The sequence below is a fragment of the Thalia democratica genome, chromosome 7 (genome assembly GCF_965202585.1).
Source record: "Thalia democratica chromosome 7, ktThaDemo2.hap1.1, whole genome shotgun sequence".
NCBI classification, from domain to species: domain Eukaryota; kingdom Metazoa; phylum Chordata; class Thaliacea; order Salpida; family Salpidae; genus Thalia; species Thalia democratica.
The window spans coordinates 59,676,454-59,701,902 of NC_139171.1; the positions used below are offsets into that span (position 1 = coordinate 59,676,454).

The 25,449-nt window shown below is 25.0% G+C and overlaps 1 protein-coding gene across 1 annotated transcript; it reads right to left on the reverse strand.

Moving 5' to 3' along the window:
- Positions 1 to 7,071: 7,071 nt before the first annotated feature.
- LOC145840895 (metalloproteinase inhibitor 3-like) lies at positions 7,072 to 10,770 on the reverse strand. Its single transcript, XM_082948242.1, has 6 exons — positions 10,644 to 10,770; positions 10,273 to 10,347; positions 9,786 to 9,838; positions 9,426 to 9,534; positions 8,267 to 8,442; positions 7,072 to 7,495 (listed from the first exon to the last, which is right to left on the reverse strand). The coding sequence occupies exons 1-6, from the start codon at positions 10,753 to 10,755 to the stop codon at positions 7,340 to 7,342; spliced, it is 681 nt and encodes a 226-aa protein (XP_082804368.1). The 5' UTR covers positions 10,756 to 10,770; the 3' UTR covers positions 7,072 to 7,339.
- Between the last annotated feature and the right edge of the window lie 14,679 nt (positions 10,771 to 25,449).

Sequence of the window (25,449 nt, forward strand, 5' to 3'; positions counted from 1 at the left end):
AAAGTAATTTCTTTTTACACATATTTAAATAACCATATAATAAATTAAATACCAAAAAAAAGTCTTTACAATTTTTCCTTGTACTTATGTTTCTCTGATATTTTTAAGTTTGTAGTAATAATAAAAGTAAGATGAAAAAAAAAACTACTTTTCGTTTTTATTGTTTGCTGATGTTATTAAAAGACGATTATAAATCTATTTTATTTATTAATTTTTTATTTCAAAAGTAAAGAATGACTATATTCACAGTTTCTTGATGAAAAAGCAATACAACATTGTAGTTTGTAGAAAAAATTAAAGTTAAACTATATAATCGTCCTCTTTAATTTTCATTTGTATATAATAGCGTAAAGTTCTAATACTAGTTCTTATACTTTTTATTGTTGGTTAATCGTTTTGTTTTAAAGATTGGTGTTCTAATTTCACTCTTTACTAGGTAATTTACCTAGTGAGGGTATTTTTATATGCTTTGAAAATTGTATATCTTGATGGTAATACTAATAAGTGTAAGGTTTTTTAACAAGTAGCTAAATTTTTTTATATTGCTTATTTTATATTTATATCATATTTTAGTATTTAGTATTAAGTTGAAATCACTATATAGAGTATTGTTGTTTTAATAAAAAGTAGCTTTTATTATACTAGACAAAAAAGTAGTCTTTCTTAAAAGTTTTTACCTTATAAATCATAATCTATTGAGTAAGGATCTGTAGCTAGTAAAATTATTTTAAATGTTTGAAAAAATTATAATTAGATGTAGTAGGTGCATTGGGAGTTCACATATAAAATTAATAAAACAACTAAATTGTTTAAGTACTGTTTATAAGTTGGCTAGAGTGCAATAATAAAGTTGTAAAGTTATAAATCAAAATTTATAATATGCATAAAAAGATCGTTTTGAAAATAAAATAACTGTAAATTCTTTTTTTTTTTGCTTCTATTTTAAAATTTTTATTAAATAAAATCTATTTAATTACAAACAGCTTCTAAAATGTTAAACATAACAAGTCTAAAATAAAAATTTAAGAACTGGACTGCACAGTAAAGAAATTGGAAAACACATTTAATTCCACTTTTAAAATTAAAAATCTGTTAAATAGATTTCAAAGTCTTAAAATATAAAAACAAGTATTTTTACTTTAAATTATCTTGTTGTACTTGTTGATATTATTTTAAAAAAGAAATATATGCTATACTTGCATAACTTAAATGGAAAATAATTGAATATTAAAAATTTGTTGGTTGTATAATAACTAAGTATATTAAGTTAATTATTCCTACGAAAATAAACAAAACTTGATAGTAAACAGAAACTAATAAACATAATAAATTTTTTCTTAAAAACATTATAACTTTTCTTCAAAATACTTTAAATGTTTGCTAACTACATTTCCTTGAGTTGTTTATAAAAAGTTCCAATCATGTAAATTGTAAGTGAAGCAAGAAAGTTTTAAATTTGTTACTGAAACAGGTAACATAAAGGAAGAATTTGTATAAAATAAATACAAAGAAATTATAAATTCTCTGGAGCTCTAAAGTTTAATTAAATTAATAAGTATGTATTTTTAGAGGATGCACAATTAATGTTATAATTTAACTAGTGTATTAAAAATTTTTGTATTAGCACATATCTATCAAATTTATTTTTTATTTCAGTTGGTGTTATTAAACATTAATGTATTTTTAATTAAACAATACTAAAAAAACATCGGTTTTTGTTGATAGTAAATTAAAATATGTTCAAGTATAACATTATTGATTACTGTTTTTTTTATTAAGAAAATTTGAGACAAATAAATTTGTCAAAAAAGTTTAATTCAATTTTTTAATTGTTTTAAGCCACTTTTAATCAGTCTTGCGAAAAAATAAATTTACTTAAATCTAGCTGTTCTAAATGATAGCTCATACTAGTCTTAAAGTATATGAATAGCTTTCTCAACTAACTATTTATACAAGGAAGAAAAGTATAGAAAGCGTTAGATTATTTAAAGATTTTCAAACTAACTACTACTTAACAGAGTTGCCAGAATGTTAATTTTGTCTCGTTAACGTCGGCAGAAAGTGTTTAGTTGTGAGGCTCTTATAACACTTGGCTGTGGTAACAATAACAATAACTCGGGTAATAATATTCGCTTGTTCAAACATTGTAACCATTCTTTGCACAGGAAAAAATAATCTAAGACTATCTTTTATTTTGTTGTATAAAAATCTCTTCCTAGGAATTTACGATAGCCTCTAATTAACAAACAAAACCATATTCAATGTTGTACTTACTGGTATATTTATAAAACTTGATAGTGTTGCGAAGATATTATTTCCGCTTTAAGTGTCATTTGTTTGAATTAAAATATACAAACACTAACATCCCTTAAATTTAGATTTTTTTATACGTGTATTATTATAAAACTAACCATTAAAAGTAACTTGTTCGTTTTTTAAAAATGTAAACTAAAGTTTGATTTTGTTGAAATTTAAATATTATCGAATCCAGTAGCATTTAACTGTTTGCTTTTATAAATAAACATTATAAGCTTTAAGTAAAATTGAATATGTATATCGTAATCCATAAACCTGAACTTTTTGACCTAGAAATACCATAATTATATGTTTTATTACTTAATAAATTATAATTCCTACTTTTCTCTAAATTTAGTTTGTAATGCTTTTAGTATTGATGAATTAATTAAAAAATATATGGGTCTGGTATCACTAGAAATAAAAAAGCTTTATTTATAACTGCATTTCTTTGAAAAAATGTTATTCCGCCTTAAATTTTGAACAACATATAACTAGAAACACCTGTAACAGTGTATTCAACTTTTCATAGAGCAGATGTATATTTATCCTATCTCTTGTTTACCTAAGATTTTTTAAGTAAAATAACGTTGTAGAGAAATAGTTTAATTAAAATTAATAAACTAGACTGTGTAGGATAAGGGCGGGTCTTGACTTCTTAAAATTGAATCAACACTTAAAAACTGCTAAGTATATTATTGAAGACTAGTTAGGTTAACTAGACGACATGGGCTGCTACAATATCAAAAATGTTGCTTGTAGAACAAGTTTAATAAAGTTTGAAATATATAGTTTTAAAGAAAACTTAGAGCTACTTTTAAAACTTTTTTTAAAATCTTTTTGTAAACTGTAACAACTATTTGAATGTTAAAAAAGAAGATTAGCTCTTGTACTAAATAGAAAACTGTATGTTTTAATTTAATTTGTCTTGTTCTAGCAACTATCGACTGTTCTCACGTTTGCTAAGTATGACCTTGAATACCTCATTTAAGACCAGTTGACAAGTCTGTAGAGGTTTTTAACGAGGCCATCAAGCGAAACTCTTTACTGGTAATTTCCCGACTAGCATTACATTTTGCTACCTCTTCAACTCTATAATAGCTAGACTGACCTATTTTTATGTCTTTTACGTACTTTTTTTAACATACCGCCATCAAGTGTTTAGTTAAACAAGTTTTTTATCTCTTAGAAGTTGTACTATATCTTCAATTTTATTTGTATCTTCAACCTTTTTCTAATATATATATAAGTGCTTTTCGAGTCAGGTTCAAGGAGTATTTTAATGGCTAACATCGAGAAAACTTAGATAATTGCAAACTAGCTTAAGGCATGATATTTTTAAACAATCGATATAAAACATTATATTTGTTAGATCTTTTAAATAAAATGAGGTTATTGTTGACAGTTTTTGAACTGCCTTTAAAATTAATACATACTCAGATGTCCAACATCAACATACTTTCCTTAATACTCGTTTGTACATATATATATATTTTACAGTAAAACATGTAAATATTATTTTAAATTACTTTTACCACTAGAGGTGCGCAGAATTTAATTTTAGTTTTAGATAAAAAACAAATTTTTACATCAAAAAAAAAAGGTAAGTTTGCTGTATGTAGTGTTCACAACTGTCATTGATATTTTTTGAGACAAATTATTGATAATACAAGCTAATAGGTTTTATATGCATAACTTTTTATTATGAAAGAGCAACTGGTCACGTTAGTTTTGTAAAAAATACACAGTTACTTCTATGCAAAAACTTCTTGTATTTGACTTAATAAAATTTCTTATACTTAAAAAATATTTTTAACTCATTTTTTAATTAATTAACAACTGAAAACTACTTAAAATATTTTAAATACATATCTACTTTATATATAATTAATTTTCAATGTTAATTAGTATTTTAAATCTATTTTTAACCTCTTTACATTTATATATGTTGATCTGCTTTCAGTAGTACATACTTAAGTAAATTTAGCAAAATATTATTATATTGTGATTAATTAAAAACTAAATTTATAAGATGTTGATTTTAGGTATTAATATAACAATCCTTAGAAGTACTCTATTACACTAAGTATGCTCGAAAAGTCTAAAAACTTATTTTTATTTTGTAAAAAATATAAAGTTACACTAAAAATTGGTTTAAATACCTCTTAATATATTAATTTTTATCTTACAATATTATTTTTTTTTTTTTAAATTCATCTATGATTTTTTTTTCACTGAAATTTTAATTCTAGCAATTTTTATTCTAGATTTTCACCGTTTGTCTAAATTTGATCAGTTTTTACAAAAATTTAAACATCAAACACTTAATCCAGCTGTCTTTTTACAAAACACATTCAAAATCCACCCGAGTTCTAAGTCCACCCGATCAAAATCCATCCAGTCAAACTCGAGAACAGCTTACTGATTAAGGATAAAGGTTTGGGGTAAAAGTGATAGTGTAAATTAATAAGTAAAAAATTAAATAAATGCGAAAAATATGTGAAATAAATTATAAAATAATAAAAAAATAAAAATAACTTGGGTGGATTTTGATCTGGGGGATTTTGATAGTATACCCTATTACATAAGTTTTTCCTTTAATTTAATGAAAATCAATTGTAGCTTTCTAGTTTTATCATTTAATTCGTCTATTTACCATTTTTTTTTTCTTGAAATTGTATGAATCAATAACAGCTTTCAAATCCATACAACCTGTCGATTATGTGCGCATATTATGGGTACGCTTTGACTGGCTGGGTACAAATATTTGCGCAGTGTTCAAAGCGGAAGGTTGCTTTACCAGTTTTGCTTTAAATGAACTTTAAGTAGGCAAAGTTTACAACCATCTTAGAATAATATTTCAGTTATAAAACTAGCCAGTTCATATTCATAAATACCATTTTGTATATGTGTTTGATAGTTAAATAGACCAATTTTTTTGTAAAATTGCAATAAGCAATAAAATTGCTTGTAAAATTGAGTAAGTTAAAGTTTTACTTGAAATGAATGTTTTTTAACAAGATAGTTTTATCATTTGCAGTGCTTACAACAATCATAAAGCTTTGTTAGCAACTGAAAATATAAAAACTTTTTTTACTTTTTTATCATATTTTAACACTTACTGGTATAAATATTTTATGCAAAAACTATTGATGTTGTTTAGGAACACCGCAATTAGTAAAAATATGTAATTAATTTTCATTTTTAACTTTCAGAGAACTAATAGATTTATTATAATTTACTATTGCTTATTTCAAGAACTTTAGTCGTAATTTCAAGAAAATCTTAAAAAAGAATTAAAGATAATTTTTATTAACATTAAGAGTAACTAAACAAAGTCTTAAAATAAAATAAAAAAAGAAACCTCAAATTAGGTTAGTAGTAATTAAAAAAAAAAAGTAATAGTGATATTTTATGTTTAATGGACAACGTTTTCTTAATTAATATTAATGAACATAAATTAGCTATTTAGATTATTTAGATAAAACTATTTTTAATAACTAAACAGAGTTTTATAGATTTTAAATTCTAAAACAAAACTTAAAGATAATTATTTACAACTTAATTATAAATTTCTCCTAAATTAACACTGGTAGTGTTTCTTTTAAAACTGTTTTCAAGCTAAAAGTTTATATTTTTTTTATTATATAAACTCTTTTTTATGATATTATCACACTTTAAGACAATCGATTTGGAAAAAGTTAACAACGATATTTGTGTATTTCATATTAATTAATCCTGATTCAACCTCAAATTTCAAACACTCGTACTGAGCAACTGCAGGTTTAATATTGATAATATGAAGTTTTTGTTGACGGAGTTTAAACCGCCTTAAAATAATTCACTGATTCAGATGATGAGATTACTGATACAAACTGTTTTCAAAAATATAATCGCTTATATTCATACTTTCTCTCGCAACAAACATAATTTGAGCTATTTTTTTATGTCCACTAGAGGCAATAGAAAGCTAAAAAAGCTTTAGTTTTAGTTTTAAAAGTATTTGATACAAAGCAATAAATCTAAGCAACACTTTTTAAACAAAAAATTAAAAAAGCCTCTAAAATACTTTTCTATCAACATTATTAGAATAGTTATTAGATGCAAATATAAATATAAGTAATATTACTATTACTCTTTATTATGTAAAATAATTACATTAAAATTTAAACATAAGATGACTTAGCTTGTTTTTTCTTTAGAAAATGCAAAAGCAATTGATAAACTAATAAAACATTAGCTGTTTATAGTTTTTTTACTGTTAGTATTTTATAAGTTATAAATATAGTATTGTGGTCGCATTTAATTTCAAAGTTTTAGTTTTGTTTAGAAATAGATCCTTTTTTTGCTATGTTAACGGAATTTAATAAATAGTATTAAAAAAAAATTCTTATACAATATGAAAAAAAATCAAATTAATAGACTTATAAATAACTAAAATGAACTTTACATATTATGCATAAATTATTACCCTTATTTTTTTTTTCTTAATTTTTAAATAATGGCTTTGCATAACTTTATTTTAAACACTTACTTAAGTTAATAATCTATAATCTGTAAAACCGCAATAAGAAAGTCTTTTTATTTATAAATAAAAAACCATATAATTAAACTGAACATTTTCAATGTACCTTTTATAGGTATAGCTTTATATTTTATCTAATAAACTTAAAAAATAAAAAAATAAAATAATATTTTCTAGATATAAGTTTATTTTACAGTATACATTTCGTAAAAGAGTAATTCCAGAAATTACGACCTTATTAACATAAGTAGTATATGAGAAAAAATAGTTTCATTCAAAGTTTATTTTTATGCTAATTAAATTTAAAAAACACTAAGTTTTTTAAAGATGATAGATAATAAAACAGTTTAAGTGAGTATGTGAAAATAGAAAACACAAAAAGATGTAAGTTATATCAAAAATCGCTTTAATAAAATATAATAAAATAAAATAAATAAAATGCTTGCCTCTTACAAGAACTACTAGATTAATTAATTAAAATAATTTTTCACTTTTTTTAGTATTAAAAAATGAAATTAATTAATAAATTTTATTAAATTTTCTTCTACCTCCTTCTTTCAACAGTTTAGTGTCGTATGCCCACAAATTGCATGTCCCACTTTCTTCAGTTGAAGGTGAACAGTAACTAAGTGTTGACCGTAAGTTAGATGTTTTGGAATTCCATATGCAGGTGTTCTAAAATATTTGTTACTTTAATTCAAAACAAGGTATACAAAGTAATCAATTACATTTAACTGATTCAAAATTCAAATTTATAAATAAACTAAGCATATTTAAAAAACAAATAGTAAATTTTTAACAGATATAATGCAACAATTAAAAGTTTAACTAACTACTATCATGATAAGTATTTACTACTTAAGCGTAAATTCATTCAAACAATAAAATAGAAACAGTTTTATGTTTTTTTATTTTCATTAACATAAACAAACATCTCATAGTGAAAAAGTGCGCTGAATAGTTTCTTAATTTAATTAAACATCGTTAAAATACTGAAAGTAAAAAAATAGATTTTTTAAAACATGGGTCAACGGAAGGCGAATACGTTTTGTATTAAAAAAGGTTTCTGTGACGTAAATAAACCTGTGACGTAATTAAATCTGTGACGTAACTAAATATGTGACGTAATTAAATCTGTGACGTAGTTAAAGTATGTCATCACATGATAAGCAGTGCACTAAAAGTTGTAATTAAGTTTTTTTTGTATGTTGCATAATATTTCATCTTCTTTGAAACACATTCTATGGCGAGCGAAGAAAAAGTAAAACTAGGACTTCGGCCCGCAAAGATTTCTAACTTCGAAATTTTGGCCACTACTGCCTCCCAATCCCAAAAAAAAAGCTACATGTGAATTTTATCTAAACAAATAACTGTAAAATACAAACTCATAAACAACAAATAGACGTCGAAAATTTAAAACTAACACCCACATAATCAAAAACTAACGTATTTGCTGCATTTCTTTGGCTTGTCCCTGCAAAACTGACACTTGTTACATCCTTTATTCCAGTTTCTCAAAAAATTTTCGGAAATAATTTTGGAAGTAAGGTAATGATGATGAGTGATGTCCATGTTGAAGTCGCACATACCGACGCTCATGTACCCATCCAGGTTGAATCGTCCTGGTGAAGTAAAGTTTAAGAATTAGAATTGAAAACCATAGAAAATCGTTGTTTGTAGTATATGTACATTGAGCATTCAAGTTTTGATAAATTCGGAAATTAAAAATTATTTTAGTAGAAATAATAGTTTATAACTTTTTATTGCATGGATAGGTATCCACAACTGAAACATTCTATATACTAAATTATTCTTCAAATATACTTGAAAGTTGCACTACCTTTTCCAAGAAAATGTTTTGAATTTTACTAAATACTTTTTTTCTTAAACTTTAAGCTTATATTTTATAGTTAAAAAAACTAAAAAAAAAGGTTTTTTAAACACATTAACCAAATTAATTAATATTTATTTAAAGTAATACATTTTAAATTTCACTATAAGTATGACAAGTTTGAAGCATTTCAAAAAACTATGTATGTACAAAAATAAGTTTAACAGATCTAAAAATATATATAATTTAGCATTCTATAGTACTGAACGTTTAAAGTAAATAATATATATATACTAAACCATAAAAAACGTAAAAATAAAATTAAACGGTTTTGTATAACTTTTCAACTAACATGTTAATTAAAATTTCAAAAAAACTAATATGTTTTAGTTAAAGTAACTTTCTAATACTTTAATCGAATAAAATAAAGGCTGTATTATTTTAAAATCTTATTATTTTCTTAAAGGTTAAAGCTTTTTTTCTAAAGTAAAGTAAATTATTAAAAAAGTTGTTTTAAAAAAGCTTATAAAAAAAAAATAAAATTATAAATAAGTTTGAAATTGCTTTATATACTTTCTTAAAAATATAATTACATTAAGTAGCAAAAAATTATTTTAACGTAGAAGTTAACATGTGCATCAGTTTTTTAACAAATTAAGAATATATTTATATTGTTATATCATAGATATGTTCTGATTTGCTTACACACTTCATTACACATTGCGTTTTGCTTACAAATTTATTCCATTTATTTGAAATACTATTTTGACTGACCAATTAGAAAATAATAACGACCCATTTCAAGTCTTATTCCACACATGGAACCACTATATGGTGAGTAAATTTTGTCTTTTATATGGTCTGATATCTTTCCTTTATAAGTCTAAAAAAACAAGTTACTTATTACAAACAGTGTTCTGTTAAAACAAAATAAAACATAAACTTTCATAATTCGAAATCTAAAAAATGATTACTTTTTAAACGATTTAAAACACGTTTTCAATACAGAAACTTAAATTTCAATACATATTAAATATGTTTTTAAACTTTTAGCAAAGGATTAAGGTTTGCGTTAAAATTATTATTTTTATACCATTAACATATTTCAATTTTTTAATGTAAAAAAACACAAACTTTCATGATTCGAACTTCGTATTCTATATGAACATTGTATCTTCCTTCTTCAACTAAATATTAAAAAATCATTAATCACCTTGCTCATGCTGAATTATTTATACTTAACTTGTTAAACACTTATAGTTTTTTACTGTACAATAAAAATGTATGATTTTAAACCATTAGTAAAAAAGGTATTTTTAGAACGAAAACATCAATCATTATTAATCAAAATCAAACTAAACAAATAAATTAATTAATCAAAAACATCAACCAAATTAAACAAATATTCTTAGACAAAAAAATCATGTTATAGCTAAGCTTACTTAATGTTTTCTTAATATATACATATGCTCTTTTTAATAATTGAGTTGTAAACTTAAAGATCGTCTATACTTAGAGATAACAAAGTACAAGCCACTTTGATTATCATTTATACTTTTGACATTTATAATACAGCCAAATGCGTACTGATAAGGATGATAATTATATAAAGTAAACTTACTGTTTTGAAGATAAGTATGGTTACCATCTAGACTAAATACTATCAATCTTTTTGAGTGCGTCAGTACTTTTACAGCTGTAAAAAATGACTTAGTATATTTTTTTCATTTGCTTGTAATTAAGTTTTTTGTTTAGTAGTTGTTAATAAAAAAATGATTTTACTCATTCGTGAATTGTAAAAACGTTAACACTGTTAAACGTAAGTCTTGATGATGGTATTCAAACTATCTTGATTTTTTTAATAAAATGTACAGTTTGAATTTAATATTTAACATAATGATCAAATTACTTAAATACAAGTTTTTTTTCTAAAATTAAGTTTACTTATTCACTTTAAATTCGTAATATAGAAAAAAAATAAAATAAACAAACCATAATCAGCATTACAGTATACTTCTTGTGGATGTGGTTTAGAACAATAGCAAGCTTCGTTTATATTTATTAAGAAAGACGAAACTAATACAGTTATTAGAAAATATTTCATTATTTGTTTACTTTGCAATCTATAGACAATAATTTTTATATGCTTATTATTTAAATAAAAGTATCGTTCAAATGTTTTTTTTAACTTTGAAAACTTTTAGTTTAAAAACATTTATGTTTATCTTTTTAAAACTCTAATATTTATAAAAAATTAAGTATAATCACAAAAACGTGTTAATACTTTTTTATTTAATAATTTAATCTCAATAAAAACAACACTTTAATCAGGTAAAAAAGTATTTGCTGAACTATTTGCTGTTTTCAAACTTATATAGTAGTTTTTTTCCGAACCTTTTTTTAAATTTTCTGAAAATATATTCTAATAGGTATATTTGCATCTAAAATATAACTAAACCTGTCAACGAAAAGTATTTATAATTTTCCAATAGTCAGTTGAAATTGTATTTAAAAAGTCTATAAAAATTTGTTTCTTCTTATTTTAAATTAGCTTCTAAAAAGTTGTTTAATTGAACGCATATAAGCTTAAGCTTTCTGAATTGATATTTTCTAACATGCAAGTAATTTCTTCTAGGATATGACGCTTTGACTTAACTATTGTGCTTAAATAATGTTTTATTAGTGCCGTGTGCATATAAAATATACTGCATTAAGATATAATTAATAACAAAATTGAAGTTAGATTTACGAATAATTTATTTTGATTGGTACAGATATACTATAAGCAACGCTTGTTTAGTAATTACTTTAAAAATACGGTTATTGAATAGTTTTTAATTTGACTCGTATAATTTTTTTTTATGTTGTAACATTTTTAAACTTGTCTTTTATTATCAGTTGAGTTGTTAACAACTTTATTGCTAATGCAATTTTTTTTTGAAAGGTTATTTTAGTTTTAAGAAAATAAAATCCTTAAATAAAAAAAATATTACTTCTACAGTTTAATTCAAAATATAAACTAACTCAAATAAACTATCGCCCTGAGTTTTAAATAAAAGTTTAAATTCAAAAGATACAATATGTAATTTTAAATCTAAAAAATATAAATAATAAAAAAGTATAGTAAATATTGTAAGATTTTTTAACTTAACATTTTTTTTTAATATAAAAAAAAATTTAACTGTGAGCTAAATTTTATTTTAAAAATTTACTGCACTTTTTCAAAACAAAAGCAAAAACAAAAAAGGGTTAATCTATAAAAAAATACTAAACATTTAAACTTAAATACACAAGGTTGTTTTATAATTCATAGTAATATTTCATATCATACTAGGTGTTTAGTTTTATTTTTCATTCAAACATGCGGTTTTTTTACATATTACCAAACAGTTAACAAGTGTTAAAAGGAAAACAAATACATTTAATTCAAGATATCATAAACAGCTTGTTATTTTACATAACTGATATAAAAATGTCTAAAAGATTTAAAAAGCTTTAATTCCAAACAATTTTAATATAAAACAATTAGTTGCGTGTATTTATGCATAAAAACCTAGTAAAATGTTTAATAATTTGAATTATTTTTTTTTTGTTTTTAAAAGAGTTTTGTATGTTTTTTTTTAGCATTTTTAAGTTTTATTGAAAAATTGATTTTCTTACCTTAAGCATATAATTTGCTCATTTGATTAATTGTCTGTTTTTCGTTTATCGAGAGCATTTAAGAATAAATAGTAAATTCGAAATATTTATATTAAATAGTGTACAAAAGCTTAAATTTAAAAAAAACCTAGCAGAATGTTCCAAACAGTATAAAAACAGTTTTAAAATTCAACAGAATCAATTCAAAAGTTTTGAAAAATAAATGAGTTTTCTGAAGTGTGATATGGGGAAGTTTAAACTATTTTTTATAAAGTCGCCTACAAGTCGGGGTCCCCTATGCAGCGACGTCAGAAGGCTCAGGAGGCCGTCGAAGTTCAGAGCTGGGCGTATTCCGACAGCAGGTATCATGACTGAACACCTCTAAGTTCAGAAGCGAGGATGCGTTTGTGCCTCGCCCTCAATAGACAAAGCTAGACGGCCGTTGGGTCGTCACCGCGTCTAGTGCCCTTCTAGTGCGACAAGCGTCGCCCTCAGTTAGTGTCAGTACACTCATCGAAAGCCAAGAAACTAAATAGTTTTCAAACGACCCAGGATAAGATCGGGGTGTTGTGTTTGTTAGATCAGTTTTGATTTGTGATTTGTTGAGAGTTAATCTTTGATCTGGTTGTCGAACCCGCGCTTTAACAATTCCGCTCCGACAATAGGCCCGCAGTTTTAAAATAAAACAATTGGTTGGCTGTTAATATACTTAAAAACTTGGTAGAAAAATTTTGTTATTTTAATTCAGTTTTCGTTTTTTCAATAAATTTTGTACATTTTTTACTGATGTTTCTAAATTTTAATTAGAAATAGATTTTTGCTTAGTTACACTCAGCATACAATATTCCTATTTGAATTAACTGTATTTTTTTGTAAAATAAAGAACCTAAAATTAAAAAAAAACATAGTAGAGTGTTCCATACAGTACAAAAAAAAAACCACAGTAAAACACAACAGAATCGATTTAAATTTAAAAAAAAAACTAAATCACAAATGACTTTTCTTAAATTCGATATTGGTCAACTTTTTATTTTTTTTTCAACCAAGTAAAAAAAAAATTATTTCGTATAAAGTTCAATTTTTTTCGTTAAAGACTACATATCTGTTTTAATTAAACACAAATAGTTTGTCAGCTATGTACTCATTTATTAGTAAAGGGGTCGGCAAACTGTAAACCATGAAGGGTAAAGGTGGATTAATTATTTAAAAGGTACCAATAGCTCCAGTTTATAAAAAAGCTGGTTAAGCGATATTTGATTTGATACTAAAGGTCAGTTTTATGTTGGTTTAATTTGAAGAATGACTCGTAGGCATTTTAAATGTGTTTAAACTGACGATAGATTAGTCGTCTAAGTATATAAAAAAAAGAATATTATCAAAAATATTGTTATAAAAAAATAACAAAATGTTCCATAACCATACTTTGACAATTTCCATCCAAAGAGGTATGCTGTAAGTTGAATTCGTTGTTAGTTTACTTATAAGGTTTAAAAGAAAGTGATAACTACAATCACACTAAATACCAATCTAGCTGTTTTAAAGTAACGAAAACTCAATAAAACGTAACAACACTAAATAAAAAATAATAAAAAACTCAGTTATTCACTTACAACCTCCTTTGTAATTTGTAACATTCAGTAAAAAAAAAAGTAACTAATCATTAATCTCTAAGGGTTACATAACCAATATTAATGTAACAAAAACACACAAAAAAAGCTAGCCAAATCCATTTTAATGTTCTTAATAAAATGCATGACTTCGTTACTGTGAAAAACTATTTTAACACTGAGTTGTATCTACTTTTTATAGATATCTATTAAAAGTAAGAACCTTTGTAACTGTTTCCTAATGTTGTACCTTTAATTTTTTTTTACTGAGTTTTATATATTAATTCAGAATCAATGGCTTTGATGATCCGTTCATTGATTTTTTTTATTTAAACCAAATTTTAAAATATGTATATTTAATAATTTGTTGTTTACGTTTATGCTTTATATCTAATTAAAAATAGGCTGTTGTACGAAATAAAAGTTTCAGCATTCCTCTTTTTGAAACGTTCTCATTCTAAACTACAAAGTTTATGGTATGTGCTAAATACTGCATTAAAACTCAGTATGGACTTATGGACACGTAGCGAAACGCTATTAATTATTATTACAACTAATGAAGCTTGCTTAGCCAGTCTTGCTATAAAAACTCACTATAAGCTATAAATTATTCGAGTCGTTTCTTAATTCTTTTGTATATTGTTATTAGTTTGTAGGTAACTTTTCGTATAAACAAATGTACAGTAAGTTATTCAAAAACAACGTTTTAAAACACTATTGTTTATTTTATCATAGTAGTGAAAATGAATTATTTATGTTTCAAATTTAATTTAGTATTTCAAGGAATTTTTGATCAAAAATAAATTGTCCAACAACAATGAAACTATTATAAACTGTTCTTAAAAATTACATATCATTTAAAAACTATCAATTTTCAACATGAAATGAGTTTCGTAAAATTCCGTAAAATTCCGTAAAATTTGTTTCATGTTAAACTTTAAGGTTAGTTTTAAACAAAATCTAAATTTCTAACAGTTTTTATTAACTTATAATGAAACCTCTACCAGCAACCAGAAGCCTGGCGTGGGATGCTTGAAATGTTGCTCAATCTCTAAAACAATGCTCAATCTTAAATTAAAAAAAAAAAGTTCCGTCTGATAAAACTGTCAAACTATTATTTTAAAGATAAACTCTTGCTCGCAAGCTTTGTTTTGTAATGATGGTGTATCTTTCAAATTAGTTAGAAAAGCATCAAGTTAGAGTTTTATCAAGTTTTATTCATTTTTGCATACCCGTGACAAATAGTTCTACGCTTCGTTACTGCTAGCAACCGTTTGTTGAAGTTGCAGAATTTGTTAATTAAAATGTTTACTTTAACGTTATACATATTGATCGTTGAAAACAAATGTACAAACGTTTTATTGTAAGTTACATAAAACCTGAAGTTTTATTTGTGAAATTTCTAGTCTTAAAAATTATTATTGGCTAGCTTATAAACAGTAAACTTAAGTGTTTTCTATTCAAAAGTTTATTTAATTTAATTGATTCTAATCTATTAGAGGCTAATTCAGACTAAACAACATGTTTTACTAAAGCACAAAAAAAAAGTTGTTTTCTTTATTTTTCAAAATGTTTATTTAAGAGATTTAGTAGATTATTTATCAAAAAAGAGTTTATATATATTAGCATATCTTAATTTTTTTTTAACTAATCATTCTATTTTTGAAATTTTAAATAAGTAAATTAAACTTTTCCTTAAAAGTATATTGACTATTGCAAAGCGTAAAATGTGGTTATTGTTGTGTTTTATTAAAAAGAGTTTTTTTCTTTTTTATTAAAATACATGTTTAGGTTTTATGACTTGTTAAATTCTTGAGATTGTTTGTTTAAGGTAAAAATCATTATTAGCAAGCTAAAATAATAATAATTTATACCTATTGTACAATACAGTTCAACAATTTCGTAGAATCTTAATTTTACTTTTATTAAACCACCATAATCGTAAAAATTAAAACTGAAGCTATTAGTTAGTTGACAAAAACAATAAGTATTGTAGACTATATGTAAGTTTGTATCCTATGTCAGTATTTATAGCTATTTTGATTTTATAATTAAAACTAAATTTCACACTTTTTAAAATAAAGTTATAGATTACAGTCAAAGTGAACAAGCTATAAAACAGTTGTTAATACTATGAGAAACTTGACAAGTGTATACGTATTTTTAGTATAACTGTAAGTTTTCTTAAATTTAAATCATAATTTTGTTAAGTTCTGCTGAACTCAAGTATTTTAATGCTAATACTTTTAAAAACATAGTTATAAACAGTAATTTTGAAATACATAGCTAAAAACTGTTACGTCATAAAGCCATTCAAGAGCACCTCCTCAACAACCCTGTTTGTGCTGAGAATTACCTGGATAGTATCTTCAAAATTCTATCTAGAGCGAGAAACACTTACCATCTCTCAGTTCTAGGGTCTTTGTTTATTAGAATTCGTGAGCTGAAAATTTGCAAACAAAAATATTTTTACAATTTAAAACTTTATAAGTAGCGTGTTTTAGTTTTATTGTTGTCGCATATTGTCGTAATTTTGTAATTTTTATTTAGTTTTTTTTCAAGTAAAATTTCTACTATCTTAATTACTTTTGTTTTAACAGTTTTGTTTTACAAATAACTTTAAGTCAGCTAAGTATAATTCAACTATAATTCAAACATTTAAAAGATATTTTTATGCTTCATGACGTAACAGTTTTTAGCTATGTATTTTAAAATTACTACTTATAACTAAATTTGCACTATATTAGTTTTGGTATACTAACATTTCCAACCCGCGTTCAATTCCCACCCGCTTAATTCCCACCCGGATCAAATCCCACCCGAATCAATTCCAACCCGATCAAATCCCACCCGAATCAATTCCCACCCGATCAATTCCAACCCGATCAATTCCCACCCGGATCAATTCCCACCCAAATCTAATCCCACCCGATCAAATCCAACCCAAATCGATTCCAACCTGATTAAATCCCACCCGAATCAAATCCTACCTAAATCAAATCCAACCCGCACAATTCCAACACGAATTAAATACCGGCCAAATCAATTCCCATCCATGTAAATTATCACTCGAATGAATTCTCATTAGACTCTATCCAGTTCATAAATATTTCAAATAAAATAATTATCAACCTTTATATATGTTATACGGTTAGTTTATATCAATGATTTTATGAGTAAATTCTAATCCGTTTAATTTTTGTACATGTAAAGTTTATAAGAAAGATTGATTACAAGTTTCAGTCAAGTTCCATTCTTTTTAAGTTTAAAATTTTATATTAACTCATGTATTTCGACCAAAAATTATTTCTTTAATAACGTTTAACAAATAAGTCATTAAATTATAGTATTTTTTTTTGTTTTTATTAATATTGAATTTTAGTTGTATTGAAATGCAAAACTTTATGAAAAAAATATTTGATCATTTATGCTATGATAAAGTTTAATCAGTTTTTATAAGAAGCATTTAAGCTCATAACTTAACTTATTAGTATCTGTATAAGTTTTTGTTCGTTCAGAAACTCTTTTGTTTATAAAGTTTATTGAATATTTGTCTGGTTATTAATATATATTCAATTTTTTATCTCTTCAATTTCAATAATGTTGATATTTTAGTTATTTTAAAAAAGTAGAACATAACGTTAAAAAAAATCCAAGTTCTTTAGTGGGATTAATTCAGTTTAATAAATTTTTATACAAGGCATTTAAGCCAACAACTTAAATATTTCTAGTATCTGTGTCAGTTCTCGTTTTTGTTCGCTATTAAATTCTATTATTTCTGAAATTGGTTAATAATATTTATAAATATAAATCTTTGGTTAATTCTCATAGTACATTCTTAATGAAGATAAATTTATTGAAAGTGCTTTGAACACACATATTTAAAAATCAATTTTTAAAAGTCCTATAGAGGTAGATTTTAAGTTATAATGTTTATTAGGAGGTGTTTAAAAATAGCATAAAAGACAATTGATAAATATTCATTTAAACATATTTTAGATTATATTGATTTTAATTTGTACAGTAAGACAAATGCATTTTACCCTGTATTATTTTAGACATTTACATCAGTCTTTGTGTAACAGTACGTTTTTATTAGTTGTTTAAATTTTTTATAACTTATCTATTTTCACATGAATAATAAAACATATGTTTTAGAAAAAAAAAATTCATAGTTACAATAAAAATAAGCTCATTTTTAGGTAGATATAGTACACAATTAATTTAGTTGGTTTAGAAGCTACGACTTAAAGAAAAAATTAAATAACAACTGAATAAGAACTTTTTTGAATGACAAATATTTTTAAAAAAAGACCAATTTTTCTATAATAACCTATTCGCGCCGCAGGCATCAAATATTAAAATTGTTGTTAAATTAAACTAAGAAGTATTGTTTTAAACAAGAAATATGAAACATTGAGCTTAATAAAACAAAATATTTTTTAAAATTTCACTTTAAAAAAACTATACCGAGCAATATTACTTTCTATAGTCGTTACAAAGGTAAGTTTAATTGGAAATAGATCAGTTACCGTAGAATAGTTTGTTATAAAAATAGTTCGGATACTAAAAAACTTGAATTTTCTTTAAACCTGATTTTGACTTAATTTTATTAGTCGCAAAAGCATTTTACAAAAGATAGGCCAATTTTCCTTGTCGGCCGTAATTACTTTTAAGAAATCTAGTCATCAACGAACAAAAATTATTTAGGTCTAGAGTTTAATAAAATAAGCATTAATATAATTTTAAAATTCCAAAGTACTTATTTAAGAAAACTATGTTGTACAGTACTATATTACTTTGTAGTTTTGATTAATTACAGAAACTAAAATATAGTTAAGTGTCAATGTTAATTGTTCCAGCTCGTACATAAAAAAAATAATTAAACATAAATTAGTTACCATGATAGAAAATGGTTCCGATACTAAAAACTTAATTATAATTTAAAACTGATCTGGATTAAACTTTAGTAACAATGATAGCATTTTACAAATAACAGACCAACTTTCTGTTGCTCGCAAGTCGTAATTATTTAATTATAGTAGTTATCAACAAACAAAACTGACATTAAACTAAAAACATGATAAAATAAGAAACAATAACAATTTTAGCTTAAATAAAAAAAATTGTTTTTACCTTACTAATTTCATATTTCAATTGATTTTAAAAAATACAAAAACCTAAATTTTAATGTGAGTTCCAAGCGTATTAAAATTTTTAACTCGTACAAGAATAAATAAAATCCGGTTTGATAATATATGGGAATTGACCGGGTAGGAATTATGTGGATAGGAAGTTAAAACTTTTAGACCTATACCCTGTTTTCGACAAATATTCAAAAAAAAACTTTAGTAATAATATTTAAATATCACTAAATGATTATTATGTTAAAACTGTTCAAAAATATAGGTTTAATCGTTTGCTAACAAAACATCCTAATGAAGTAACCTCACTAGAATATAAATAAAAACAAATTGTACAGTAATCTTCTTTTTTGTACCAAAGTTTGTTTATGTGTGTTAACGAATTAACGCACTTCAACTGGGTTCTGTAAATGTTACTGTAATGAAAGAATAGAAGCATAGAATAAAGTGGATGTATACATGTTTTTCTTACAATAAAATATTTTCTACAGAGAATAGTTAATAATAGTTAAAATACTTAATAATAAATCCGACTGTTATAAAACTATATGATATTTGTGATTATTCAGTTTAAAATACGTTAAGTAAGCTAAATTATACAACAAAACAACAAATCATAATATAAACAAACAACTCACGTTAATGGGAAAGATAACTGATTCAAATTTTAATGTTGCTAACTAATGAAAAAAATACATTCATTACAACTAATAATTACGTCACAATGTAAATGAGGTTTTTTCAACTATTTAATTTGTTTTTCAAAGTATATTAATTTAGTATTTATGTTTGTAGTCTGTTTTGAACAAAAACAAAACATTAATCATTAGTTAGTGCATCAATAAAATTTAATAAAACTTAACAACGGTGAAGGCAATAAAAGTCACAGAAACTCGATGTAACGTGTATATTATATATTGGAAGTTTGTAATGATTGAATCAAAGTTATATACAATTAGGAAGCAGATTTAGTTCAAATGTAAAAATCAAAAATGAAAAAATTAAACTTTAAGAAAGACAAAGTTGTTATTGAGCTTACAATGTACTGACCGATAATTAATTTACAGCGACATACATTAAATCACAAGTAATTTATTGGTAACGTAGCAGTCGGCTGTTTAATTTAAATATTGCATACAAATATTTTAAAAATTTAATAAGTAAATTGTGTTATATATGAAAGTTAAAATATAAAACAACAAGGTAGTCATATGCCAAGTATAAACCTGCAGTAAAAAAACCTACTAGCTCTCTGGGCGTAGTAGGTAAAAAAGCACGGTTTATCTGTGATTTAAATACAGGCTTCCAATTAAACTTGGAACTTAACAATAAAGGAGTGAAGAATTATAGTCGGAGGGTAGAGTGAATATATGAAATTTTGGAGAATAGAAAGAACTTGCGGAAATAGATATAAATAATAAATGAATAAAACTATATGTTACTTAGGATATATAATTATACTAATATATGTTAAGTGAATGTGTGTGTGTGTGTGAAAAGTGAATGAAAAATATGAAAGGTGAGAACGCGCCAAGGTGTTATTTGAAGAAGAACCGTCGGTTGTGTGCACAGTTGTTTGAAATATCACGTCTTTTATTTAGTAATTGTTTACTATCTTCTGCTAAAATTGCCATTCGTTCAAGGTTGCATATTTGGCAGATTTTGTTCGCGCTACTGATGATATTATTGGCGTGGATTGTTGGTGTGGTCCACGCCGACAATAACATCAGTAGCGCGAGCAAAATCTGCCAAATATGCAACCTTGAACGAATGGCAATTTTAGCAGAAGATAGTAAACAAGCAAAAAAAAGTTGTACAGCAAAAAAAAAATCTCCAGTATTTTTGAAAAAATAAAATTTCATAGTAAAAATAGTCATATAGAATTAGCATCTTGGCAAAAAAACGTTTAAATATTTTAGTGTTTTAAATAAAATTTGTACGTTATTGCCAGCTAATAACTGAATTTTTCCGCTGAATAAAAACGTATTTGCATAAAATTGCTACTTTTAATATTAATCTAACAGAAACTTATTAACAGTTCAAATAAAACTTTGTTATCTTAGTATGCATAGTAAAAGTTATCTATTGCCCCGACCTTGAGATTTCGATTAGCCCTTTTGTTTTGTACGTGGAAAATCACTTAAGCAGAAAGCACAAAAAATAGTTTCCTAGCTATAAGCCTGTTAGAGCAAAGCACTTGTTGTTTTAGCTCTATATCGTTATTTTACAAATGTTACCAGGTTTCTTTTTTGATTTTGTATGTTTCTTTTTACAGTTATTAAAGAAAAATTAAAATGAACAACTGAAGTTTGTATTTTCATTGGTTTCCTATAGTAGAAGCAAACTAAAAGATAAAAAAATTTGCTGCATGTAAAGTTATCTAATCTTAGAAAACATATAAAGTTGAATTTTGTGAAGTAAAGAGTTGCAATATCCTTGCGTGCAAGCTATTTGGTTGAATGTCGAATTCAGCAAAATGGCTTAAATTTGACTAATGTGATATGAGAGAGTAGAGGTAATAGTCATTACTTTATTAAACAATGATTTCTTTAAAAATGACCTCAAAATAATACCAAGAAAAATGGATTTATCAAAAAACAAGTTTATTTTTCAAAGTTAAGTAGTTTATGTAACATTACAAAACTGGGTTTCACAAACTTAGTATACTCAGAATAATTCAGGACAGTTTAAATTTTCAAAATTGACAGGATATTTTTTTTTCATGTCATGTTAAGTTGAAAGTTGTTTCTAGAACTCAGCATGACTCAAGTTTTATTTGAAGTTTTTGTTTTAAAAATTTTGTATTTTACAAAATTTAGGATCATTAAGACATTAGGATAACTTCGGACAGTTTAAATTTTTGAAAATGTCAGAAAAGCTCAAGCAATGTCAGGCTAGCTTAAAGTTGTTTCTAAAGCTCAGGATGACCACATTTTCATTAAAAGTTTTTATTTTTTTTTTTAGGACAGTTTACTTTTTATACTTAAAGACAGGCAACCTTGAAGAGACTGCAAACAGTTGTTTTTTATTGAATTAAGCTTACTTTCATTTAAAGTTGTATCATTTGGTTTATATTTAATGTATCCTTTTTGTTTAACATTAAATTTTATTTTAAACATATTTTTCATTTATAAATGTTTTCAACCTAAAGTAAACTAATTAAATTTAAATTTTAATTTAGATGCTTTGATATAAGTTAAAAAAGATGATTTAAAGACAGAATAATACATACAATTGGTACATCACCAGGTCAACCCTTTTTAAGAATAACTAGTTCCAAACTACCAATTTTTATATTACTGCTTTGTTATGAATAAAATGAAAGTGAAATGTGAGAGTTTGTAAATTTTTGTGTTTGTTTCAGGTTTAAAAAAAACAGTTTTTGAGTTTATTTAAGTTAAAGATAAAAAACTGTCTTAAATATATAAAAATTTTAAAAAAATGCTGTACAGTAAAGCTACTTTACATGTGTATTTCATTTAAAAAACTTAGAAATTTTACAGAAAAATTTCTTGAAGAAAAATTTATGTGTAAATTGGTTTTTAGGTTTTTTAGTGGTTTTGTTCAAAACTTTTTAACTTTTTTTGATTTCTAAAACTCCTGTTTTTTTAGGTTTTTAATGCCTTAACTAAAATTCCAGACTTTATCAGAATTCCAGGGTTTTATTAAAACCCTGGTATCCTGAATGAGTGGTAACCCTAAAAAAATTATGACTTAACTGAAATATCCAGAGTAAAGGAAAACTCTGATAGTGTTATTAACTTTTAAATTTCAAATTATTAAAATCAAAAATACTTCTGTCTATTATATTAAAATAATCTGTATAATGAAAAATTACTGAACTGCTGATTAGTATAATATATATTAAATTATAATAGTATATTAGTAACTTAAGCTGTAGCACAAAGCTTAAACTAGAACATTTCATAAAATTAAATTTAAATAGTATACTATTGTTTTGCATTTGGAAGTCTTTGAGATTTACGTTCAGAAATTTCTTCACAGAAGAATAGATTTGATATATTTACATTGAAAGTGTTAAAATGTACAAAAGCGGTCTTTTTTTAACAAATTTGTCAAAGAAAAAAAAAAATTAAAAAAAGAAATATTCAGGGTGTGGTTAGTGTAGTTTATCTAACAAGAAAAAAACATCGCTCAAAGTATTTGGCTGTAGGACCCGTTGCACGAAAAAACCCTTTTGGTTATTAAGTCAGCACACTATGGATACTTTTTATGTCTTTTCCAGGGCTTTAACTAACACATATTTTAACAATAAACTATACAAAACTTTTTTTGTGGCACCTGTGAAATTCATACATCAAAACAAGTTTCATGCACCGCAAAGTTTCGTGTACCCCAAAATTTTGAGCACTTAAAAAAAATTACGTGTGCACTTTGATGACCACTGGTATATGTGTTGACTTTGCAATATTTACATAAATTTTTATTGCTATGTAGTTTAAAATAATACGGTTTGCTTTATAAAATTTTATTTTATACAATAAATTATGTATAACTAAGCTGTAGTAGTTGTGTTAGACATTTTTAAAGTATGTAGTAGAATTTTGTAACTGCGTTATATTTTATAATAAATACCGCAAAAGTAAAGATGACTGCGGTTAAAGTAAACGTTAGTAGTATTAAAGTTACTTAAATATACTATCTAGTTAGTGATCTTTAATTTAAATCTATTAAATGAAACGACGATGAAATCTTTTTTTTTTATCATTTGACAAGGTCTACGTTTCACCATACCACAGTTTCTGGCAAAACATGCGTAGACTTTTTGCGTAAACTTAATTTATAGTTATCCAAGCTCTTGCGGTCATTTAGGCATGATGTTTTGACGATCTGACAACCTATTCTTGTGTCCATTGTTACGTTTCACGCAATACAGGGTATGCAAAGCTTTTTACATTTATATGTGCTGCAGATCTTAAAAATTTATGGCAATGTCTATTATTATATCTTTACAAAAATAGTCAACCGAGAACATTTTTTCAAATAGTACTTACATTTATCTATATATTAAAAATAACATAAGTATGAGAAAATGCAGTAAACAAAGTTGTAATTCTTTTTCTATTCAGAACTAAAAAAACTACTAAAAAATGAAAACAAAAGTTTATATTAAAAATATATATTAAATTTAAGATAAATTAAAAAAAATTTAGACTTAATGTACCAAAGCAAATGTTATAAAGTAACAAACTGTATATCTAATCTAATATCTTGATCAAAATAACTGCCAACACTTTTTAATTTTGTACAACCCAACCAATTTTCTAAAAAAAGAAATTAAAAACATTTAAAAAATCACATAAAATTTGTATATACCAAATTAATGAACTGTGCAGTTAACATTTACGTACCCTATAATTAAAGTTAGAATGTAAAAAGTACAAAAAAAGAAATATCAATGAAGTAATGGTTAATGTATGTAAGTCACCACCGGAATTTCTTAAGTTTGCACTGCTGGTTGCGTACGCACTTTTGCGCTTTGTCAGCACAAAATAGTAACTAAGATTAAACTATACTTAAGGTACAATTATTTCTCATATAAAACAAATTTATTTTTTTAAAACAGTGGAGTCGGCAACTTTTGTAGTCGGCGGACACGATGTAAAAAAGCTGTTCCTTTTTTTGCTCGAGCATTTATTTTTTTTTAATCCTTAAAATTACTCAAATGTTCTAAAGCTTTTAATAAAATACTATTTGTATGTGATTTTTTTACTATATTTAGTAAAGGTATTAAATACTCTGCTAATAGTTGTACCTGAGGCTTATCACTATTTTTCCTCTACTTTTCATTTTAAACTTGAAAACATACGATGAAGGTTTCAACATTTGGTTTAGCTTGCATGATTGCTGACCGTAGTATTACTTTTCGTTGGCCGTATATAAGTCACTCACCAACAGGTCATACTTTGCCCAGGTCTTATATAACATATCAGTTGCGTTTGATCGTTTAGCTTTTAAGTTTAATTAAACCTTAAGTTTAGTTTTAAGTGTATCAAGTTGTTTTCCGTTTGCTGACAACATTTTTTTTATACAAATTTAATGTGAAGTTTGAATGTCACAGGTGGAAGTTGATAAACAAAAACATCGCCGAAATTCTGCAGAGCTGAAGCCTGGACTTTCGTATGCCGTGAGACAAGTTCAAGTTTAACAAAAGGTTTGATGTTACCAATCCGATCATCAGACTACAAGCTTCGGTAGACTGAGGCCAATTTGGTCCTCATTGGGACTAATCAGTCAGTCACAACTGTAAAACTTACAGTATTCAATCTTCAAACAGCTTGTCATGCTTTTACATGAGGCCCAATTGTTGGTATTGATCAATGATGTCAGAATTGTCTTTTGCCGTGCTTCGTTTGATACATTGTCCATTAGGCAAGACATCTGGTA